This window comes from Lycorma delicatula, chromosome 9 (genome assembly GCF_047948215.1).
Source record: "Lycorma delicatula isolate Av1 chromosome 9, ASM4794821v1, whole genome shotgun sequence".
NCBI lineage: Eukaryota > Metazoa > Arthropoda > Insecta > Hemiptera > Fulgoridae > Lycorma > Lycorma delicatula.
This window is the reverse complement of record NC_134463.1, coordinates 60,793,584-60,819,748: the sequence shown is the minus strand read 5'-3', so window position 1 is coordinate 60,819,748 and position 26,165 is coordinate 60,793,584. Positions and strand designations below refer to the sequence as shown.

Here is a 26,165-nt window from a genome sequence, read left to right as displayed (position 1 = left end):
TTTGAGATTCATATTATTCCTCTGTAATGTTAAATTCTACTAATAAAAACTACCTACTGGGTTCGAATCCCGGTCAGGCATGGCATTTTTCACACACGCTACAAAACATTCATCTCTTCCTCTGCGGAATGAATTGCTTGAGTGAGGACCCGGAGGTAAAACAAAAAAAAATAAAAAAAAAAAATAAATAAAAACTACCTACAACAGACTATTGAGGTATCTTAATTTTATCACGATAGTACTTTTTTTGGGGATACACAGTATTGTAACAAACATTACACCATGTGCATGGTTTATTTTAGTAACATAATATATTGTTAATTTTTTAATATTTTTAATATCTTTATTTAATGTGCAGTTTACCATAATGAATCCAACCATGACCGATATATGGGATCCTGTGAAAGTCCTGTCATGATAAAATTAAAGTAAAAAAAATGTCTTATCTCAATATTTTGTACTAGGTGGTTTATATTAATTGAATTAAAAATATATATATATATGTAAAAAACTGTCCATATAACTCAACTGCTTAACTTAGGTAAGTGAATTTTGGAGAGTACATTGTTTTTAAAACATAGTTCCCACTAAGGAAGATTTTTTTCATGGAACTGTTTGTATTAGGTAGGGTAGAATGAATGGACAAATCTTTTTAATTAAAATTCTCTATCTCTGGCACTGAAGATATTACAGACATTAAATTAGTATTTATATAATCTTTTTAAAATCAAACTGAGATATGTTGAATCATTTTTCAGTTGAACTGTTTTTGAAAATTTTAGCCGAATTTTAAGTATTTTATTAATATTAAATATTTGTGTTAATGTACTTGACATTTACAACTGTTAGAATTTTGCTCAAAATTTTCAATAAGGTTTGAATTGAAATGTGATAAACCTTTTTTATGATTTACACCTGTACAATACATTTCAATGAACTCGCTAAAGAGAAACCAAGTAAGTTGATGCATAAAACAACTTTCCTATATACTTTTTTTAATTTCTAACATCTTTAACTCATCTTTTAATGAACTACAAACATTTTTGAACTACAAACATTTTTTTGATTAACTTTTTGCTGAGGATGTACTTCGGGGAAAACTTTTAATTGTTACAAATTGGCATACAAATTTTTTTTGGCTTAACAATATAATTATGTTAAACAATCTACAATAATTTTTGAAATATTAATTATGAAAATTATTTATTTATATATACTCTTCTATTATAGATAGATTTTAGTCAATTTCAGGTTTTTCAAACCTGGAGTAGGTGTATCATTATGAACTAATCTTTCAATAAAAAATTACTTCAGTTAATGTTTTTAAACCAGATCAAAAATAGATTGCCAAAATTCTTTATTAACAGGTTGAGAAATTAGGTTCACTATTGGGAGAATAGTAATTATATCATTTAATGGTTACTACCGACTACAAAACCCATATATTTCCACTTGTTAAAAAATTTAAATCTGCATGAAGAGAAAATTGAACTTTAGCACACTCTGTGTATTGAGTTAATGAAATATGACCTATTTTTACACATATTCATATAGTAGTATTGTACATTAAATTAAAAATTAATTACTGAAATGATACTTTACCTGGTTCATTATTTCATTTGCTATAATGGTTGTTAACGAAAGCGGATCGGTTATCTGTTTTTTTGCTGATAATATTTTATTTATTCCCACCAATAACTGAATAGTTCCTCCGATACTATCATTTAAACCACTTTCTAATTCTTCACAAAAACACTTATTTGTTAATAAATAACAACTTAATATAGTTATTATTGTGTTAATAAAATTGTTGTAATTTTTCATCATTAAAATGTAGAATGTTGTAAAGATTTTTACTTAATTATAATTATTAATGTTATATTTAATTTTTAAAAAATAAACTTTATTGATAACTTTTAATAAAATAACTGAATATTAACATTCAATAGTAAAATATTTAGACTTATTAGTTTTTTCACAATATTATGGAATAATATTTTTTAAATGTAGTATGTTATTACATATTCTTGCTTTTTTTTTGTTAAATGATTCATTTGTTTAATTAAAATTTTTGTTTATGTTTACATAATGATTTCGGTGCTACTTATGCATTTGAATAAGTTAAAGAGCGATTATTAAATTATTGGAAGATGCTATTTATTTTGGTAGTTTTATCTTTAAAATAAATACGTTATATAAATAATAATAATAATAAAAAACTAATATGTTTACCTATGTTTTCTATTTATAATATCATAATAAATTATAATCCAATGTTAGTAATAAATGAAAATATTTTGATTTAACAATTTATCTTTCAATTGTTTAAATTTTTTTGCTAGTTTTTTCTATACTTATGAAAGAATAAAAAAAAAACTTTTATATTGTTATATTGTGAGCTTTATAGAGTTTTTTTTGCTAACTTTTTGTGTAAGTGTACTCATTTATCTTCAGATGGTATATTCGATGTACTTTACGTTTAATTCTTTTACAATCGTTACTGATCCTTTAAACCATTACATTTATATTTGGAAATAATGTAGAGACCATCTTGGATGAAGGTTAGGTTAGTAAATATTATATGTAAAATTTAATGATGTACAGAGTTAATCATTTTTAATGAGCTCATGGATACATAGAGAAAAAAATATCTCCAAACATAAGTGGAAGGGATTTAAACTTATCGCTTTCATCATTATTTTGTAATGTACGATTTATTTTTCTAGATTCTTTATGAATTTCAAAACACACTAACACTAATATTGTACATAAGCTATTTGTGAATTTGCTGTCGGGCTTTACCTACCGGTTTTCATAGGTTCATAACGCATGAACAGTTGACATGAGCTGAGCTTAAATATCGTCACTGATGAGGTCAATCCCCATTTCGTTCTGTACCGCTCGAGTGGTGCATGGTGAAATATGGAGGCGATTGTTGTGCCATCCACCAGTTACGAGGTACGTATTCGTTTTGTTTGTTGCAAGCAGAGGGAACCTTGTGTCCAAGATGCATCATCCGCTGTGCGTGGTTTAAGGCAATAATGTAATGAGTGATGATCCCGTAAGATAATAGTATAAGAAATTAGGGAAGGGTGAACTAATGTACTCGATGAGGAAGGAAAAGAGTGACTTCTATTGTGATCGATGAACTTATTGAAAATATTGAATACGCTGTTCGTGATAAACGCCCCTTCACAATTACTGAAATTAGTGAGAATTTTTCTCAAATTTCGAAGTCCATTCTTTACAGAGTTGTTGCAGACACAATGGGTTGTCGTAAGTATTGTGCATAATTATACTGAAACCACTTACAGATGCAAAAAAACAAAACGAAAAGAATGACAGCGGCATTGCCTTCTCTTCAGCAGTACTAGAATAAAGTTTTTTTTTGACAGTTTTGTTTTGGGAACAAAACATTGATTCGGTTCATCGATATTGAGACAAAAGAACATCCTGACCCCGTAGGGGAAGACATCCGCCTTGTAACGATCTTGGTCGCCACATCACCACTTCCTTTACTAGCCCTGATGGGCTTTACTGGAGGTCGTCTTTTAGACCCTCTAAACCCGATAACATAACACTGTCATCAGTTTGGCCTCTGTCAGGATGCCACCGATGCAAATGCTTCGGCAGACATTTCCATCAATGTATTTGCACAACCTACTTTCATCCTTCGTATGGCCTCTTCCAATCACGACCACCTATCTATCAAAACTACCCTCAACTATCAAATTAACCGATTCGGTATCGGAAGCGCGATCCCCGCGCCTTCCTCTTAACACCGAAGGTTTCATACAAAAAAAATCTTCATGTAGCCAACTTCAATTAGACTGTGCACTCAGATCATCAGTCTTTAAACACCAAAAAAGCTATTCTCATACCAACAAAACTAATGTTGATCGCAAGAGCGGATATAAAAAGACAATAGAATAGTCCATCCAAACAGTGGTTGTACACAGGTTATCTGAAAAGTTTTGAGCCTCAACATAAAGTCGGCAACACTCGTCAACAAAAATTAGGGAATGTATTCGTCCATGCGTTGAAAGGGACTCAATAAAATTTCAGCTATTTTGGACGCTCAGTTGTTTGATTATCGTTTGAGCAAATCATTGTGAGTGTTTTTGTGAAAATGGAAAAAATGAGTATCGTGCCGTGATTAAATACTTGCATTTGAAAGGTAATACGTCTATTCAAATTAAAACCGAGTTGAACGCTGTTTTCGGGCACTCTGTCTCATCATTTACCATAGTGGAAAGATGGGCGGCTGAATTTAAACATGGTCGTACCAGCTTGGTTGATGATGACCGTTCGGGACGGCCAAAAACGGCAACCACCACCGATATCGTTGAAAAAGTTCACCAAATGGTACTGGACGATCGACGAAAAAGGTTAGAGAGATAGCATAGGCTATGGGCATATCGGAAGAACGTGTTTGTCATATATTAACTGAAGAATTGGGTATAAGCTATCCCGCGCGTAGGGTGCCGGCGTTTGCTCACTGGACCAAAAACGCATTCGAATGAACATTTCCAAGGCATTACTAGGGCAGTTTAAGCTAAAGTTAAAGACGTTTTTTGCGTCGATTCATGACTAGATGAGACGTGGATCGTTATGATACTGCAGGTTGAAACGGGGAACCCACCGAGTTGGTCTACTGGTGAACGCGTCTTCCCAAATCAGCTGATTTGAAAATCGAGAGTTCCAGCGTTCAAGACCTAGTAAAGGCAGTATACGGATTTGAATACTAGATCGTGGATACCGGTGTTCTTTGGTGATTGGGTTTCAATTTACCACACATCTCAGGAATGGTCGAACTGAGACTGTACAAGACACTCATACACATCATCCTCTGAAGTAATACCTGAACGGTAAATCCCGGAGGCTAAAACAGGGGGAAAAATAGATGCTAAAACAGGAAAAAACGGGCAAACATAATAAAATAACGAAAAGTCGGTCTTCTTGCGCAGTTGGTATTCGTAAAGAACATTAGCCAATCCCTAATTGTCATTTCCGATGTAATGCAATTGTTTTATTGCTTTCAACGATGTAATTGATTAATAATTTGGTTTCTTTTCTATTTTACTAAATAAAATTTAAATTATATTTCTTATTTTTTTCCAGTCTATGTTTTCATTCTAAAGGAATATTTCTTGCAAATTTAAACCGAATGTACATTAGAGTTTAACGATTGGAATGCGATGAAATAGTCCTAGGTAACTGGACTGCTGTCATTTCATCATTTTCATATATCCTTTAAAAAAAACAAATGATTAAATTTCCATACATCCTAATGTTTTTACAAAAACTATAATTAAATATGCACCTTCTGTCAGCATAACCATTAAAGGTTGAAATCGAATCCAGTTATGCACTCTCTTAATCCCGTATGTATAAAAACAATATATTGTGTATATAAACAGTAATTTAAATACATAATGGCTAATTTTATTTTTATTATACCTGGTGACCTATCGTTATTATCGGGAAGTAGAAGCTACACGTAGAAGTTTGTCAGCTACACCAAGAATGGTTTTATAACCCCATCTTCGATGGAATGGAATGCAAAGTTGGCAGGAGTTTATTACTCCCTACTCCATCGCAGAACCTGGACAGAGTCCCTTGCTGCTGGATCATTCTAATCGGGCTTGTTTTTTAAAAGCGTTATTTCTAATCTCGGATCTAGTTTTTTCAAGTTTTGTTTATTATTAATTATTCCCATCTTCGAGCTGGAATGATTTGTTTATATTCAAACCAAAATGAAATTATTTTATTTACCAGTTTGTATATCGAGCTAACCTTAATTATTTTTACTGTTTAATTAAAAAAATATATGTGTATTTTTAAATAACTGCATTAAAACATAAAAAATAAATATTAGATATCAACAAATTCTAACAACTTATATCTGTAGTTTTGTAATATTTGATAATTTTGATGTCATTGATATTACATATTATTATTATTTTATTATTGCTAATATATAATTAATATTGCCAATCGTAAATTATTAAAATAAAAATTTATTGTTTTAATTATTATAATAAATAATAATTTATGTGAAACGAAATCCGTTAGATTAGGAAGAGTTATTTTCTTCACTTTCTTTTGAACACGACTCCGTTTTACAATGTTTTATTAAATAATCTATAGATTTACTGGCCGATGTTTTACATAAATTATATACTTCGTATATTTTTTGTTCTAAAAATTTTAAATCTCTATCGATTTGTTTTTGATTAATTGGGCGTTTTCTTTTTTTCTTATTTGACCCTTTTCTTTGCCAAAATTGTTTAGCTTCTGTTAATTGATGTTTTATTAAATCTCGAACTTTTTCTAAAAATTCTTCTCCAAGTTTTTTAATTTCAGTTATCTTATCTTTCTGATCTTTACAAAATTTTTGAAATATATTTTTATTTAAATATAAGAAACGTAATATTTCTGATCTTAAATACGATAACTTTTGTAAAAAATCAATGTTTACTCGTTTTAATTCAAATTTTATATTATTTTTTGAATTTGTTATCCATTCTATTAGTGTTTCTATTCGATTTATATTTGTTGAACGTTTTACTCTTTTAATTTTTACGTTGTTATTGAAATATTCAACGTTGCTTTTAATTTTATTTTTTAATAAATTTGAAATTTCCGTTAAACAGTTGTATGTGTATTTATATTGTATTTTATTAATCTTTTGTGTTAACTTCGTAAATTTATCTCGTAATTTAATTTTTTTAATTAAAAATTCTTTATACTTTTTATAATACATTGTAAAAGGAGATGTCACATCAAAATATTTTTTTCCGACTAAATTATAGTTGTTTGTTAAATAAAAAATATATTTTAGTGATAATTGATTGAATTTTGTTAAATATAAATTAGTTTTATTCATTTTATTTATTTTAAATTCGTTAATATCGTTTTGTAGTGGTAAACCATCTTTTTTTTCATTAATGCAGTTTTCAGCTGTTGTAATGTTATTTTTGTCTTCCATAAAACCGTTATGATTTATCCCATTATATAATAACGAGAAATTATAATTGTTTAATTTTACATCTTTACCTTTGCGAATATTTTTATAAAACTGTTTTCCATAATAACAGCAAATTAATTTCCAGCTATTCTGAAACAGAGTATGTAAAGTCTTGGATGAGTTTTTTTTTTTTTAATACTGTTCGTAAAAAATCTTTCTACGTGTATGAATGCATCTGTTTTAAAAACTGTTTTTTTTTCTTTTTTTTTTCTTGCTTCTGTTATTCAAATCTTATGGTGTTAGATTTTAAAAAAAAGCTAGATAAATATGTAAAATACGATCAAAGAAAAGAAATTGTAATATAAAAAAACCAAAAATATTGCAAAATTTTCCTGTAGCTGTCCAGCAACAGGAAAATTTGTTTTGCTTACGTTCAGTAAAATTTTCAAATGCAATAAATACTATAAAAATTAAATATTAGTAATTCAATAAAAGTTTTTTAGTAAGATTTATTTAATTTATATATAAATAAAAAATAATCTTAGTTTTGTGTGTGCCCTAATAACTCAAAAACTACTAAACCGATTTATTTGAAAATTTCACAGTTTTTTATTATTTGTTCCGGGAATGTTTACATGTTATTAGTATTATAATATTTAATAATATAACAATTTGATAATATAATATTTAATTACATAACGGTCTGAAGAAGTGGTCATCCGGAGGTCCCGGGTTCGAATCAGGGTCAGGCATGGCATTTTCACACACGATACAAATCATTCATCTCATTCTCTGAAACTTAACGGTGGTCCCGGAGGTTAAAGAAAAAAAACTGCGAAGACGTCGATGTAGACAATGACAGTCTATATAGACTATATCTGTCGATATATACAACGACATTGAATTTAGTAAAAGAAGTTTTACATTATTTATTTATTATTATTTTTTTTATGATTCTCATAGTAGTGAGATTCGTGAGGTTTGAACTATGGTAAACATTCCGGGGGTCATGAGAAAATTAATGTTTTTTAAATTTATTGTTTTCGTAATATTGTCCATTTTATTGTTTTCGAAAGTTACTATTTAATTGATACACTCAAATTTAGCAATAACGAAGCATTGCCGGGTCAAAATTTTTAAAATAAAAATTGTATATATTCGGTTTTTACGAATTCAAAAATCACAGGATTTTGTTCCATGAAGTTAATAATTTTAATAAATAAAATAAATATGTAGATATTATTATAATAACGATTATTATTATTATAAATAATAGTGAAAAAAGTGTTTTTGTTGGTTTATCATATCTGATACAGGAAGAAAATTTGATCCACAAATGCAAAAAAAATCAAACTTTTCAGTCTGATATGCTCCTCTTGATCAGGTGACGTGTTTTACCTTAAAAATTATCCAGTATTAAAAGTATTATTAAGAAAAGAATCAAAATCCTTATTAAAAATATTTTAACTTGCGTGATTAGAAAATAATTTAATAAATAAAATTATATTGTATTTAGAAAATAAACGCTAAAAGATTTGATAAAAAGATTGCGTCCCATTTGACCTTCTTGCTTTACAGCTACCTCGTATAACATTCTTAATTTCAGTCACAAGTTGAAAAACAGATAGTATCACAAATGATAAAAAAAGTTTTAATTTTTAAGTTAGTCCCACGGGCTTCCCCTTTTTTTTAAAGTTTCCATGTTGTTACATTAATACTAAACAGATGTAGCTGGATTTCACTGTAGGAAAACAAATTTAAAAAAAAAATGTTATTTTAACTACGAGTCCCATTCAGTCCCTTGTATTTTTTAGTGGATTTAAAAGTTTATTTATTGAAATAAGTAGGCTCGATTTGGTGTGAAGTCGAGAGTTCTCAAGTTCGAATCTTAATGAAGGCAGTTGCTTTTATTGGTATTTGAGTATTAGATCGTGGATACTGATGTTCTTCGGGTGTTGGGTTTCAATTAACCACATATTCCAGGTGTGGTCGACGTGAATCTGTACAAAACGTGAATCTCACATTCATATACCACAAACAAGGGGCACGGCTGCCTACGAGCCCCGAATTCAGGAAGCTGCATGGGATATCTGGAGGCTTCCAGAATATTCGTAAGATAACAACTTAAACATAAAAAATGAGTACCGGGATGCTCATTATTCGATTTGATCGAAAATCAGGCCAAAGTTGATATATCTATATTCCAGGTAGAAACTGTTTAGAAATAATGTTTGAAAATTCCCGTATCCCTTAATCCGTTTCACTTAAATTTTCGGAATTTTAAATAACTTAGTAAGAATTTTCGTGGTATTAAAGCTTAGTTTTCTACGACCATTATACTAAAAGTAAAAATCTTGTCAAACATTTAATGTCATCAGCGCCAATATATAGAAATTTTTGAGCCATTTTCGAAGAATATGTATTGGATAGTCCGGATTGGACAGATCAACACGCATATATACGTACATAAATATGCAATAAATCACGTCGACTGACTGTAATAAACTATCAAAGATTTTCGACAAGTTCTTCGAAATTTTCTCCGAGTGTTTTTCCGCAAAGTAAATGCTCATAGATTACCCAGAAATATTCCATTAGATCTGTTTATTGAACCTTTTAAAAAAAAATTTCGTATTTTTTTCAGGTAAAATATGAATACGTCATTGACAATCTAACATACGATCGTATTTTTTTTATTTCTTTAATTATAACTTATTTAGATGGATTGAACGGATTCTATTACAAATCAAGTGTTTTAAATATTCGGGGAACGGGACTTAACGTTGCCAAATTTCTTTATGTTAAAAATTTAATAATTACGTTATAAATAGATATAAAGGCCGCTAAAAAATTACCCACCTTGGCCGGTTCAACGAACCAGTCTGTCGGGTCTTGACAAAATGGAGGAGTCTCCACCACTAACTTGTTCGGTCCAATTACAGGACTTGTGATATAATTTCTACAAAACTTGTGATGTTATTGAATCTCTGAGTGAATTTTGTTTAGTCGGTTATTCTCCGAGTACTTGACTCTTCATGCTTACGACTCTATCTAAATTTCAAAAGATTGTATCGTAATAATGACTTTAAACTACACTTCAATCTCAATAAAGAAATGAAAAGTCAGATAAAAAAAAGTGATTAATTGAAAGAGAATTACTCGCGCAAATTTATTGCCAGAGTTAGATGCAAGCGATTTTAGAACAATCGGTAGAATGTATAGCAAGTGTTTCACGAATGCTTAGCGTGGTTTGACTATTTAAAAATAACATACAAAATTATGTGAAGAACGGTTAATTGTCATCCTGGTGTTTGTTGTCATAAGGTAAGAAGGTTTAAAATACAGTTCGGTTATAACATCATTGCAATCTACTATTAAATTGTCTGGTCGATTCGATAACGTTACTAAATATCTCCTACAAAGAGGAGAAATGGCGCGGAATCCTAAAGTTTCTACGTACCGCCCAACGTAGGGATAACTAATTCGATCGTTCAACTGGCTTACGCGCGATGTAATTTGGTTGGATGGTTGGTCGACCATTCCGAACACGTTGGGTAACGTATAAGAGGCCTTAACCCTTTATATATACTTATCGCTCCATAAAAGTGTAGTCTTTATATAAGGCTTATTGCTCCAAAGGAATCTGACAAAATTGCGTTCTCTTTTCCGCTATTTTTTCACCACGTAATAAGAAAAAGCGTAAAGATTTTTTTAAGAAGTTTTTATTCTTGATATGTACTATATTATAATAGTTGGAGTATTTTCATTTGTCTTAGTTGAGATTTAAAGTTTGTAAAATAAATTTTGAGGTTGAAATACAATACAGTGTAAATTTCAGTATCGTAAACAAATATCTTTATTTATTTTTTTTCAAAGTGTGAAACGTAAGAAATAGTAGGAGAAACGAATTCTGGACTTCGGTTTTTCGGTGAATCCGGGTCTTTTGGAGTTTCTGTTGCGTTTTTAGCCTCATTTTCTTCAGATGAAGTAACATAAGTAAATATTTTTTCACTTTCCATTAGTTTCTTCCTTATTCTTTCCCTTTTCTTATAAATTTTATCATCATCATTGGACGGTAAATCCCATCCTCTGTTCGGTTTTTTTGTTTTTACATTTTTCTTATAATAACCTCTTTTATCTAAATCACCTTTAAGTGTACGTAAATATCTTCTTAAAGATCTTCTTGTTTCGCGGTAAAAATCGACTATTTTTGATTTTATACTTTTTAAAAATTCTTCCATTTTTTCATGAGAGAAATACGTTTGTACACCTTGATTCTCTTTGTAGGATTTTCGTTCCATTTCAAAATGACATATTTGTTTTTCAAGTTTTTCTTTAATTTTTTTTTCTATTTCTTCCAGATTTTTAACGGCTTCTTCTTCATGTAAAAAATATCCTTCTAATATTCGATTCTTTTTGTATTGAAATCTTCTTATATTGTCTTTTATTAAGTGTAAACATTCTTTAAACGTATGATCTGCCAACGACATTTTGTTTCGTACATCCACTATCGCTTGTCTTATAAATTCTAGCATACCCTTTAAATGACTTACCTCGGATCTCGGTATTCTGTTATGATTATTAGTTACGTATTCTAATAATTTTTCAAGTAAGTTTAAACAGCTATTAAATGTGGTATCTAATTCTATAACTTTATTCTCTAATAATTTTACTACATTAACTGAATCGTCTATAAATGTTCGTATTTCATTCTGTTTTACTACTTTTTCTAGATTATTTTCTTCATTTTTATCTGTTTTAAGTAATAATTCGTTAACACATTTATTTAATCTTTCCTTCAAATTTATTTCTTTTATCTGTAAAGGTGTTAATAAACTTTTCTCCGATTTATTTTTTAGTATTTTTCTTAATCTATGATTTTTTAAAAAATTATTCAATTTAATCTTTGTATTTTCTTTTTTTGAATCGTATATGTCTATTTCATAATCTTTTAATTTATCTTTTTCTTTAATTTCTTTTAACTTTATTGAATATTCGGGTATCAATTGTATTTTTTTAATATTATAATTTTCTTTTAATAGTTCGGAAACTTTATTTGTTTTTTCATTATAAATTTTTAATTCTTTTGATATTTCTTCTACCTGCGAAGGTTTTATTAAATCAGATTCGTTCTGAATAAGATCCGTTTCGTATAAGATATCTTTATACGCATTTTCTTTATCTTGATTTTTAAATGTTTTTTCAACTGTTTGTAGCCGTTTATCTAATTTTTTGACATCTTTGTAAATAGTTTCTGGATATGATACCGAATTTATTTCTTTTTCAAAATTATCTATATTTTGTTCAAATGTTTCCTCTTCGTCATATAAGATTTGATGTAGTTCATAACTTTCTCGTTCAGTTTTTATTAAATTTTCTTCTTCGTTTGGTAAAACTTGTTCAATTGTTTCATTTAAAATAACAATCTTTGAATTATCTTCATCAGATTTTTCTTTTAATTCTCGGTATATATCTGTCTCTAAATTATCAATATTTTGGTTAAAATTATTTTTATAATTTGTATTTTGTTTTTGTTGATTTATATTATTTTTTTCATAATTTTTAATTAAATTCTCTTTTTCATCTGGTAAATAATTTTCCCCTTTTCCATACGTTTCCATATCATATAATTTTGAATTTTCTTCAGATTTAAATGTGTTTTCTTCTTTTTTATCAAAATATAAATCAGATTTTTGATTTTTTTGTGAATATTTGTTCTTATTATTGTCATCATTATTATCCGAAGTTTTGGAATTTATAATAGATGAAAAATATTCTGGTATTGATTTAAATGGAAATTTTGTGGTCTTATTTAGATTTTTATTATTTAAAATTATATTTTCATTTTCATTTATACCAAGAATGGATGACGTATATTCTGTTTCGATTTTTAATATTTTTGAAAGTTCAGTATTTAATTGTAATTTATTATTATTAAAATATTGTTTTTCGTACTGTTTAAAATGTTGATTATTTTTAAATTCAATTATTATGTCTGAATCAGAATATATCGATTCTATTCTATTTTTTATAAAATCATCATCATTATTTGTATGTTTTTTGTTATCTTTATCCTCAAACTTCAACGAACTTAAATCTAATTCAATTTCTTCAATATTAAATTTCTTTGCGTAATTTATATTAAATAGATTAAAATCATTCAACTTTTTATCTTTTTGATCGACTTGTTTTTTCAAATAGTCTGGTTTATTTAATATTATATTTTCATTCTTATTTATAACATTTGTTAAACGATCGTTAATTATTGAATATTTATTAATTTTTTTTGATATTTCTGGATGTATTATTGATGATTTTTTTATTATATCAGTTTTTTTATTAATTGTATTTGTTTGTTGTCTTTTTGGTAAACATATTCCCTTTATTATATTAATTGTTAATCTTACACACCAATATTCTGGACAGCAATCCTTATTTGTTTTACACTGAAACATAATTTGATTTTTCTTTTGTTAAATATTTTTATTGTTGTTATTTTTAAAAAATTAATAATTGTTACTATGAATATATTTTTTACTTTGTTTTTTACATATATTTAACATTTTCGTAGATTCATTATATTAAAAAAAATTCAATTAAGGTTTTGAATAAAAAAAATTATATATTGTAAAAATCTTCTTAAATTTGGCGTATTATATTTTTAGTGAAATGAATCCTTTTTACCTCAATTTTCTAAAGAAATAATTGAGTGTTATATTTTACTATAATAAATATGATAAAATGACCCTATCATTACAGTAGCACGTAATGAAAAGTTACAATTTGATATATCTGTGAATCGATCTTTGTGATCTGTGTATCGATTAGTTAATGAAATATGTTTTATTGGATCATTGAATTTTTTCTTTCTGAGTTCATTAAAGGTTGAAACTTGTCGAATTTATTTAAAATACCTTGTATTTCAAAATGAATATCGGGGTTTTAAAGTCGTGTAATATTTATTAAGTTTTACTTAAATTGATAAATTATACATGAAATGAAACAGCAACTCAAACGGGTTTTCCTAAAAGTGTTTAATGCGACCACAATTCGTCACATGGCACACATTCAGCCGATAAGAAAGTTCATTCCATACTTTAATCAGCAAGTCCTGAAGTAATTGATGTGACAGCTGCTTCAATCCTTATCTCAAGGCGAGCAGATCAGCCGGTAACGGTGGCACTTACACTTGATCCTTCATAAACCCTCAAAGGAAAAAATCGCACGGAGTAAGATCGGGCGAAAGTGGAGGCCACGGGAAACAAGACCTGTCATCTAGTTCCCTGTGACCGATCCAGCGGTTGGAGAGAATTTCATTCAACCGATCACGCACAGCGTTATGCCAGTGAGGAGGCCCACCATCTTGTTGCCAAATAAAGTTCTGTGGTTCGTATTGCAGTCGAGGAAAGAACCATCGTTGTAGCATATAAAAGATAGTTTATTCCAGACATACTTGCTTCCGCGAAAAAAAACGGCTCGTAAACTTGTCGTCGGAATACGGTACAAAAAATATACAGTTTTAGGGATTCTTGTTCACACTACAATATTTTGTGAGGTTTTTTTATCCCCAGATAGGCACATTATGAAGGGTTACTCTTCCATTAACATGAAGTGTTAATTTCACTGAATACGACACGATAAAGAAGACTTCATCGTCACGTTGCACCGTTTCATTTGCGAAGCTAGCACGCAAACTATAATCTGTAGACTTTAGAACTTACGCACAGCTATAACTGTTTGAGTTGCTTTTTCATTTCATGTATAATTAATCAATGCACGTGAAACTTGAGAAATATTACGTAGCTTTAATACCCCGATATCCATTTTGAAACACAAGGATTTTTATGTTAATGTTTTTAAAATATTTAGGAAAATCCAGTATTTTATTTACCATCGATTCTTGCTAATCTGTATTTTTGTTCGGAAGAGAAAGGAGATTTACAAGTAAGACAGATGCGGATGTATCGCTTGCCCGCAGGTAGCGGAGAGATGGGATAAGTTAATGAAGGGCAAATGAACCTACAGGGTGATTCCGGACCTCCAGATATGGCTGGACTGGAAACAGGAGTACTGACTCAGTTCCTTACCGGTCACGGGTGTTTCAAAGCATACATGTGCGCTTGGACGTTGAGACCCTCTGCAGAATGCAACTATTGCGGGTAGGAGGACACCACAAAACACACGGTGTTCGTTTGCGACTGGTTCCTGTAAAAGAGGGAAGCACGCTGGTGGGAATTCCTGGAATATTATCATGGGGACTTTGCTGGGAACCGAACGGGCTTGGCACGAACGATTATCCGTACAAAGATTGGGGAAAGTACAAGGGGTGAATAATTCTTCTTTATTTTCCCTTGAGGCTGTGTTCATGTTAAAGGAAGACCGACTGCAAGTGGATTTAACGGTAATTGCCAACTACTAATGATAATTGTGTACTTAGTTTGAATCTGTTACCATAGATTATCACAGTGTAGTGTTATCATATCGTAGTGTATAACTGTCGTTTGAATTTTCTAAGGAGGTTAATATCCATCTAATTTTTGTTTATGGATTTTGTAACGAAAATTCTGAAGCTGCTCGACGTATCAAGAGAGATTTCCTGGAAGGCGGATTCAAAATACGAAAACTTTTTGTACTTCTTTTAAAATTATTTTCAGTAATTAGCGTTTTTGTTTTTAAAAAGAATGTTTATTAGGTACAGAAACAATAATACGATTTACTGTCAATTTTTCGTCTGTTTTACTTCAATAAAAAACCTATTTTTATAAGTTTTTAATTCACTTTTTATGCTGTATTTACATTAATTTTCTCAGAATTAAATTCTCTACAAGTTTTTTCTACTAAATCTGCCGAATTTATTAGTCATTTAACAAAGCTATTGTACTACAAACCTAAACAAAATTGTTTTTCGACACCCAATTTTGTGTTTTACGTCGGATGTCTTAACTGGAGTTATATATCTGTGACCTGTTTTATCCTATTTTCAGTTCAAATTATATAAGAAACCACCAACTTTACTTCTTAATTAAGATCCCAAAAATTACAGTAGGGCTTTTTTTTATTAGAACAGCTGAAATCTTTCTTTTAGCCGTAACTCAAAAACAGTTACTCCGTTTCTTCGTAGAATTATCTGCACTTAATTCACTTGTTTTAAGTAGATTTCATAAGAAAGCTACCTATTGTAATGGGTACCATTATTCGACTTTCGGAAAATTTCGACATATCTTTGCGTTTCACATCCCCCAGACCTCAAAACCATCGTCAGCTCAAACGTTTATATATTTATATATATATTTCACTTTCTTGTGGACTTGATAACTGCTGTAATTTTGCGCCAATCACTTTCAAATTGTTTCTTAAAAATAATTCGTTCCAAAATCTCAGTCGAGTTCGTTAACGACCTAAAATCGGACCATGGGGGTGGAAATGGACGGGGTTTTATCGAAATAACAAAATATCGCTATAACTTTCTTATTAAGTAAAATATCGAATTCTTTTAAAGTTCCTACTATTCTTTGGATAAGGGACTAAAACTTATCTTGAGTAAAGTTTTTTCATATCATCAACCATTGGCCCAGGGGGTGGAAAAAATGGGGTTTCGAAGACAAAAAAATCATACCTCCCTTTATAGGCACTATCGAATCGCTTTAAAGTGTTCGTTAGTCCTCTAAACATTACCTACAACTTTTGTCTGAAACAATGTTTGATATGACCAACCCATACGGCAAGGGATGACCAAAATTTTGCTGGAATTGTTGGATGGGACTTGTCGTATGCTAAACAAGTGAAAATTTTTCACATGCAACCATTGTCGTATTTGAATTTGAAAATTTGAATTTTTTTTTTAACTTTAAGGTGGAAATATTTTTTATCTTTTACTTAGCACCGGTGAAATCTGCCTCCGCTTTCCGTGTTCCGAAAGGGATTTTTTAATGTTAATCATTTTGTTTCGTTTAATACCTAGTTAATTTGCCACATTTTGATATGTTTTGATTTTAATTAACTTTAAATTCTTACATTTGTATTTAGTTTCTATGGACTTAATAGTTTCACACCGTTTTACTTAAAATCAAATTATCTACAAGTCTTACTTAAAAATGTTACGTGTTTATTACCAATTTAAGTTATTTTACACCAAATATAAAATAGTATGTTTTTCGACTCCAACCTTTTGTTTTTCACCTTAGATTTCTCGAAAACTATTAAAAATACAGTTCTGAGATATTTTTAATCTTTCAGGTCAGATTTCATATAAAACCATTAAATTTACCCCTTAATTTGGCTCCGCGCATAAAATCTAGAGGTGAAATCTTTCGTCAGCCGACACTCGCTAACGAACCGTTTCCGTACCTATGTTTATATGAACTTTTTTATTTATTTTCACAAATATAACACGTACTGAAAGTTTATTATGTTCTTCGTGAATCACTCTGTATATGAGTAATCTATCCGTTATAATATTCAACAACTTATTATTATAAGTTACGTCATTACATTTAAGCGTATAAGTTTGTTAATTTATACCAAAATAATATATTTTCTCTGAGAGTAATGATGTTATTTAAACAGCCGACCTATGGTAAATAAAATGAAGGTGCCTTTTTTAGAGCTGAATATCATCTGGTGGCCATGTCATGCTTATGTACAACTGTATATTAGCTCAGTGAAAAGTGGCAACGGAAAACCAGTTCACTAGATTTTCTTAGAGAACTCGCCATGGTTACATAATGTTCACGATTGATTCTTTAGGTTGCCTGCAATTATTACGATTATGGTACATAATAGATAGTACATTTGATACGGTTTTTTTGTTACACATGTAGACCCGTTGAAATTAATTATAAAAACGTATAAGTTTTTAAAATGTTAAATTTATTAAAATTTGGTATGGTTTGTCATTTAAAAACTTAATAGACTAAATTAATTTAGTTTTTACTATTTTAGTTTTTTATTATGAACATATATATATATACATAAAAGTATAAATTTAACAGATTAAAACTTACAGTTTCATTAAATTCTTTACATTTTGTTTCTTCCTCTTCCTTAAACGGTAACAAATGTTCATTTTTATTAATATTATTATTATTATTATAATCCATCATTATATTGTTAATCTCATTATTTATTTTATTATAATTAACAGTACAGTTTACTTTACTAATAATAAAACAATTTAAACATAATATAATACTAAAAATATGATGGAAACGTACAAAACGTCTTTCCGTCATGGTTTTGTAATATCTTATCATAAATTTGTTATCAATTTTTACCCTAAATGTTATTTTATTATTATAATTATTACTGATCTTTTTTTTTTTTTTGTTAATGATAGTCAATTTTATGAAATTTAATATGATGTAATCATATTCTAAAACGAAATAGATTTTATCACGATTTTATTCATTTTAAAATGTTATCTTACTTCATATAAAATTCTAAAATTATTTATTTAAAGAACATTTTCTTTTGCAAGTAACTCTTAAACAAAGTTTAGAGGTTTTTCAGTGTCATTATTATTATTATTTTTTTTTTTTGAGGTTTTTAGGGGCATCGACTACTTTGGTCATTAGCCCCATCCCACTTCAAAAAAAAAAAAAATAAAAAAAAAGGTTCAATGATTCACATTCTTATGAATCAAAAATGTTCAAAAATGTACGTTCTTCTATAACTTCGAATCCAGAATATTACTTCCTAGGCTTTCCGTTCGGCCATCCTTTCTTGCACCGTTTCTCCATTCTTCTAACGGCCTCAACCTCTGATGACAGCGTATCTGAGGCCTCAGACATGGCTTCGTCTTCCTCTCTTTTCGATGCCAGTGACGTTCTGCGGTTGACGTCAGGAGACAAAAACATCGTTGGTACAGTTAGCATCGTTGCTATTGAATCTAAACTAGCAAGCGATGCACTTTCCGCGGATGATGAACTGGATTCTACCTCTACTGTAGTGCTGGGTCTAGCTGAAATAGATGCTCTCGCTGAAGCTGTTCTTTGAGCTTTTGGAGGCTCCATTGTTGCAGTTTTTATTTCATCTGCGTCTGGTGCTTTTTCTATAATAACTTGCACCTCCATTTCAGTAGAGTCAGATTTTCTTGTCGCAATTTCTTTTGGTTTGTAACTACATGATGGAGTGATCTGTTTCTCTCCATCAGATAAATCAAGAATTTTAATTTTAACGCAAGTTGGTGACTTTACAATCACAGATTTAGTTGGTTTTTTAAACGGCGCTGGTGCGTCTCTCATGTCAACGGCGTCAGTCCGGGGATGAGCCTTCTCATCTTTACTTTGTTTTCTCTGATGAGTCGACTCAATCTTTGAATCAATGATTCTTTCAATCATTATCGCAAGACTTGGTGCCATCGTGTTTAGCAACTGCTCCACATTAATTTTAGATGTGGAAGGGGCAGCCGCTGCTTCTGCGTAAGAAGTCGATGGTCGTGGTGTACGCTGATTAACAATTTTCTTCGCTTCAGGATAACTGACCTTCTGAAGCGTTTTAATTTCCTGAATGGCTGTTTCTAATTTATATGTAGGGCAGTTTCTTGAACGACAATTGTGATGCCCTTTACAATTAACGCAGGTTGGAGGGTCTTTACATGGGTCCCCCTCATGTGTTTTCTCTCCACATATACATATTTCCTGCGCTTCACATCTTGCTGTTGTGTGTCCGAAACGTTGACACTTAAAATATCTCATCGGCTGCGGAATGAAAGCTCGTACATCAAGCCGATGGATGCCAGCTCGTACCTTTTCAGGAAGATTCGGCCTATTAAATGTCAAAACATGCGAGGCCGAAGGATGAATCTCACCATTTCTTCTCATAGTAAGTCTGCGACATTGAGTCACTCCCTGACTCGACATTTCTTGTACAGTTTCTTCTTCTGTACAATTAAGAAGATCGCGACAAACAACAACTCCTCTGGATGAGTTAAGTGTGCTATGCGGTTGGACAGAAACCACAAATTCACCGATCTTCTTCAACGCCTGAACTTTCTGGCTTTGCATGTCGTTGATGGTTTCGACATGCAATCCATTAAAAGTTTTACGAATTTCTTTGACAGGACCACCAGCACAACTAGTAATTTCTCTTGCGATTAAGAATGGACTAACTTTTTGGAAGTTTCCATTCTCCTTTGTAATAATTAAAAATCTTGGCTTAGGTACGCTATAGCCAAATAAACTTTTCTTTAAGTCTTTACTGACTCTATCAGCATCTTTCTTTATCTTATCAGATTCCTTACTTTTTCCTCTTTGCTTGTGGCGAGTTGGAGGTTTCTAAACGATGGTATTTACGTGCACCCTCTGCCACGTTAGTTTGTTCAAGAATATTCATGAACATTTATCCCTTCTGTAGCAAGGCTAGCCGCCGGGGTACACCCCCACTCCAGGGCTACTAACCTTGGAGGTCCGATCCGGTACTCCGGTGGAACCGGCATATGTCCTGGCAAAGAGCGGATGCGCAGTCTCTGCACGGACACCAGGCTCCTGCTTACCGAAGCTTTCAGAGCTCCCATGCACCGACATACATGGGCACCATTGCTACATGCTTGCTATCGCAGGGGGCATGTGGACAACGGAAGGGTCTCCGTTATCATCGCCAGCTCTAAGTTTGGTATGTGTCCACTTCCTAATCATTAAATTGTTCATATCCTGCAGGTAACCAAAAAATTCAATCCATGTGAGGACCTGAAGGTGGAGACAGGTCAAAAAGAGTAATATTCCGAGGAATTTACTCGGAGCCCCGTTGGCCAGCTATAAGTATTGTACATAAGTACAGCTGTTACCGCCCTGGACTTGGAACATAGATGTTGTGTTCCGGACGTGGGGATTATCTGCCTCAGGGCATTATTATTATTATTATCATCATTATTATTATTATTTTTTTTTGTCTTCAGTCATTTGACTGGTTTGATGCAGCTCTCCAAGATTCCCTATCTAGTGCTAGTCGTTTCATTTCAGTATACCCTCTACATCCTACATCCCTAACAATTTGTTTTACATATTCCAAACGTGGCCTGCATACACAATTTTTCCCTTCTACCTGTCCTTCCAATATTAAAGCGACTATTCCAGGATGCCTTAGTATGTGGCCTATAAGTCTGTCTCTTCTTTTAACTATATTTTTCCAAATGCTTCTTTCTTCATCTATTTGCCGCAATACCTCTTCATTTGTCACTTTATCCACCCATCTGATTTTTAACATTCTCCTATAGGACCACATTTCAAAAGCTTCTAATCTTTTCTTCTCAGATACTCCGATTGTCCAAGTTTCACTTCCATATAAAGCGACACTCCAAACATACACTTTCAAAAATCTTTTCCTGACATTTAAATTAATTTTTGATGTAAACAAATTATATTTCTTAGTGAAGGCTCGTTTAGCTTGTTCTATTCGGCATTTTATATCGCTCCTGCTTCGTCCATCTTTAGTAATTCTACTTCCCAAATAACAAAATTCTTCTACCTCCATAATCTTTTCTCCTCCTATTTTCACATTCAGTGGTCCATCTTTGTTATTTCTACTACATTTCATTACTTTTGTTTTGTTCTTGTTTATTTTCATGTGATAGTTCTTGCGTAGGTCTTCATCTGTGCCGTTCATTGTTTCTTCTAAATCCTTTTTATTCTCGGCTAGAATTACTATATCATCAGCAAATCGTAGCATCTTTATCTTTTCACCCTGTACTGTTACTCCGAATCTAAATTGTTCTTTAACATCATTAACTACTAGATCCATGCAAAGATTAAAAAGTAACGAAGATAGGGAACATCCTTGTCGGACTCCCTTTCTTATTACGGCTTCTTTCTTATGTTCTTCAATTGTTACTGTTGCTGTTTGGTTCCTGTACATGTTAGCAATTGTTCTTCTATTTCTGTATTTGTACCCTAATTTTTTTAAAATGCTGAACATTTTATTCCAGTCTACGTTATCGAATGCCTTTTCTAGGTCTATAAACGCCAAGTATGTTTGTTTGTTTTTCTTTAATCTTCCTTCTACTATTAATCTGAGGCCTAAAATTGCTTCCCTTGTCCCTATACTTTTCCTGAAACCAAATTGGTCTTCTCTTAACACTTCCTCCACTCTCCTCTCAATTCTTCTGTATAGAATTCTAGTTAAGATTTTTGATGCATGACTAGTTAAACTAATTGTTCTGTATTCTTCACATTTATCTACCCCTGCTTTCTTTAGTATCATTAGTATAACACTTTTTTTGAAGTCTGACGAAAATTCCTCTTTTTCATAAATATTACACACCAGTTTGTATAATCTATCAATCGCTTCCTCACCTGCACTGCGCAGTAATTCTACAGGTATTCCGTCTACTCCAGGAGCCTTTCTGCCATTTAATGCTCTCTTAAATTCAGATCTCAGTATTGTTTCTCCCATTTCATCCTCCTCAACTTCCTCTTCTTCCTCTATAACACCATTTTCTTATTCATTGCCTCCCTATAACTCTTGAATATATTCCACCCATTTATCGACTTTACCTTTCGTATTATATATTGGTGTACCATCTTTGTTTAACACATTATTAGATTTTAATTTATGTACCCCAAAATTTTCCTTAACTTTCCTGTATGCTCCGTCTATTTTACCAATGTTCATTTCTCTTTCCACTTCTGAACACTTTTCTTCTATCCACTCTTCTTTCGCCACTTTGCACTTCCTGTTTATAGCATTTCTTAATTGCCGATAGTTCCTTTTACTTTCTTCATCACTAGCATTCTTATATTTTCTACGTTCATCCATCAGCTGCAATATATCGTCTGAAACCCAAGGTTTTCTTCCAGTTCTCTTTATTCCGCCTAAGTTTGCTTCTGCTGATTTAAGAATTTCCTTTTTAACATTCTCCCATTCTTCTACATTTTCTCCCTTATCTTTTTTACTCAGACCTATTGCGATGTCCTCCTCAAAAATCTTCTTTACCTCCTCTTGCTCAAGCTTCTCTTAATTCCACCGATTCATCTGACACCTTTTCTTCAGGTTTTTAAACCCCAATCTACATTTCATTATCACCAAATTATGGTCGCTATCAATGTCTGCTCCAGGGTAAGTTTTGCAGTCAACGAGTTGATTTCTAAATCTTTGCTTAACCATGATGTAATCTACCTGATACCTTGCAGTATCGCCTGACTTTTTCCAAGTGTATATTCTTCTATTATGATTTTTAAATTGGGTGTTGGCAATTACTGAATTATACTTCGTGCAAAACTCTATAAGTCGGTCCCCTCTTTCATTCCTTTTGCCCTGCCCGTATTCACCTACTATATTTCCTTCCTTGCCTTTTCCAATGCTTGCATTCCAATCTCCAACTATTATTAAATTTTCATCTCCTTTTACGTGTTTAATTGCTTCATCAATCTCTTCGTATACACATCCTACCTCATCATCATCATGGGCGCTTGTAGGCATATAGACGTTAACAATCGTTGTCGGTTTAGTTTTTGATTTTATCCTTATTACAATGACTCTATCGCTATGCGTCTTAAAATCCTCCACTCTCCTCCCTATCTTCTTGTTCATCACGAAACCTACTCCTGCCTGCCCATTATTTGACGCTGAGTTAATTACTCTAAAGTCACCCGACCGATATTAAAGTCACCCGATATTATTATTATTTTTTTTTTAACTGAATTTTTACGGGCATCGACTGCTAAGGTCATTAGCCCTCGTCACATTCTTTAAAAGAAATTATTATCTCCATCAGGATCGTCATATGTAAGGGTGTAAAGGGCCCTTACATTTTATTTAAAAACACAAACTTCACAATAAACATTAAAACATAAAAGACAAGGACAATCACAAACACTTACGGGGTGTAAAGGGCCCCAATATTAAAATTTGAGATAGGTTCTCAAAAGACCATGAAATTAAAATTAAAATTAATCTCATTTATAGTTTGTTTAAGCACCCTCGGGGCGACCAGAACCGCCGTTGAGCAGTATATCAGTCGTGCCAGGGTGCCGTGGCAGTTGAATCCTTCTTATATCAGGCCATAGGCATGCACGGCGTACACCCATAGCCTCGCGCCCTCAATCCACCCTTGAGGGTCCCCCATGCCATCATCGGACATACCCCGACTCACTGCTCTTGAATGCAGGTGAGCCAAAATGGCCTAGGCAAGAGGGCTACCTCCCGTCACTATACGTGCCACGCTTCGAGACTCCCTTATATGTATATATAAAACTACCGCTTAGAGTATCTTTTACCACAGCTTTAAACTTCCATTTTATAGACTTTTAAGAAGTCCACTGGCGTGTAAAAATGCAACTATATTTTCTTCATTTCCATTATCCAGATCAGCACTAATATTATTTGTAAGACGGAACCTCTTTCTGAGGTCCTCATATATGGTACACTCTTCTATTAGATGCTTGATTGTCAGTGTTTTATTACAAACACCGCACATTGGTCTCACTTCGCCGGTTAACAAATATAAATTTGTTAATCGCGTGTGACCGATTCTAAGTCTGGTCACCGCTACTTGTTCACGGCGAGTCAACTTAAAGTCGCTTTTCCATTTATAAGGAGAAGTTTTAACTGAGTTTAATTTTGTATTTAAACTCCTCCATTCAGCGTTCCACTTGTTTTTTACTATGTTTGTTAGACGGTTTTTAACATCTGCCACTCTTACAGGAAATGCATCCAAATCATCGCAGACTGTTGCCTTTCTGGCAGCTTCGTCTGCGATTTCATTACCTGTAATACCAGCATGCCCCGGAGTCCATACAAAAACGCATCGCTGTCCTCGTTGTTTTAGTACGTATAAAATGGACAGGATGTTTGCAATTAGGACATCCTTAATGTTCTTGTTCCGAATTGCAACGAGTGCACTTAATGAATCGGAACATATTAGCACTCTCTCTTCGCAATAGTGTTCAGTGTAGCGAAGAGCTTGCTGAATTGCAGTGAGTTCTGCCGTGTAGACACTGGCCACATCTGGCAGTCTCCAAAAGTGGGCTTCTTCATTTACATATATCGAGCATCCAACACCATGTTCGGTTTTAGAACCGTCAGTATAAATTCTAATATGTTCTTCGTAATTACTGACGGTTGCCAAAAATTCCTGCTGGATGATCGCTGCTGGTTTCTTTTTTATTTCTCCTTGAGAGAGATCCAAACTTGTATTTACCGCTGGCAAGAGCCATGGCGGTATTTCTCTAGTAGAAATTGCTAGAGTCTCTGGTATAGCAATTTCATATTTTCTTCTTAATTCGTGGTACCTAATTCCGGCTGGTCTGGAATAGGTAGCACGACTTCGTATAATGCAGCCATGGGATGAATCGTAAACAATTTATTATTTATATGAGCAGGGAAAGCCCATATATTTGCTGCATATCTTAACAAGAGGATCTCTCTTCTATAATGTAGTGGCATTATTCCGGCTTCAGACATCAGACTAGCCGCCGGACTTGTGCGGAAAGCACCTGTTGCATATCTTATTCCGCTATTATGAACTTCGTCTTAACTTTCTTAAGTGCGACTTTCTAGCGGATGGATATACGATACATCCGTAGTCTAGTTTAGATTGAACCAATGCAGTCTCAATAATGTCTCTTTTTCTGAGCCCCAATTTAAGTTCGATAAACATTTTATAATGCTTAGGGCTCTTTTGCATCTATCACTCAAGTCCTGTATATGTAATCCCCATGTAAGGGATTTATCCAATACTAGTCCTAAATACTTTACGCTGTCTTTATATTGTATTGGATTATCATCAATTGTCAACGCCGGACTTTGATGAGGAATTCTCTTCCTACAAAAGTGTACACAGCACGTTTTTTCTGGTGAGAATGGGAATCCGTTATTCCTTGCAACTTCATTTAGAGCATTGATCGCTCGTTGCAATTTGTACCTCACCATAGCAGTCTTGTTGCTGGCATATACGATTGCCAGATCATCAACATAGACGCTTTTGCTGATTTCTACTGGAATGGCTAATATCAATTTATTAATGGCAATGGTAAACAAGGTACCGCTCAACGGCGAACCTTGCGGTATGCCATTTTCCAATATTCTTTCACATGAATATTCATTTTTGACGCGTACTTGGAAGGTACGGTCATTCATGTAGTTGCTGAGCAGTATAGGCAGATTGCCACGAATGCCCCATTCATGTAACTGGAGCATTATACCATGACGCCAGGTCATATCGAAAGCCTTCTGAAGATCAAAGAAGACTCCGACACAATGT

General features: G+C 32.1%; 1 protein-coding gene across 1 annotated transcript; it reads right to left on the bottom strand.

The window, feature by feature from the left end:
• Positions 1-10,802: 10,802 nt before the first annotated feature.
• Positions 10,803-18,223, bottom strand: LOC142330168 (uncharacterized). The gene is made up of 2 exons (XM_075375275.1): positions 17,974-18,223; positions 10,803-13,416 (listed from the first exon to the last, which is right to left on the bottom strand). The coding sequence occupies exons 1-2, from the start codon at positions 18,220-18,222 to the stop codon at positions 10,831-10,833; spliced, it is 2,835 nt and encodes a 944-aa protein (XP_075231390.1). The 5' UTR covers position 18,223; the 3' UTR covers positions 10,803-10,830.
• Positions 18,224-26,165: the final 7,942 nt, after the last annotated feature.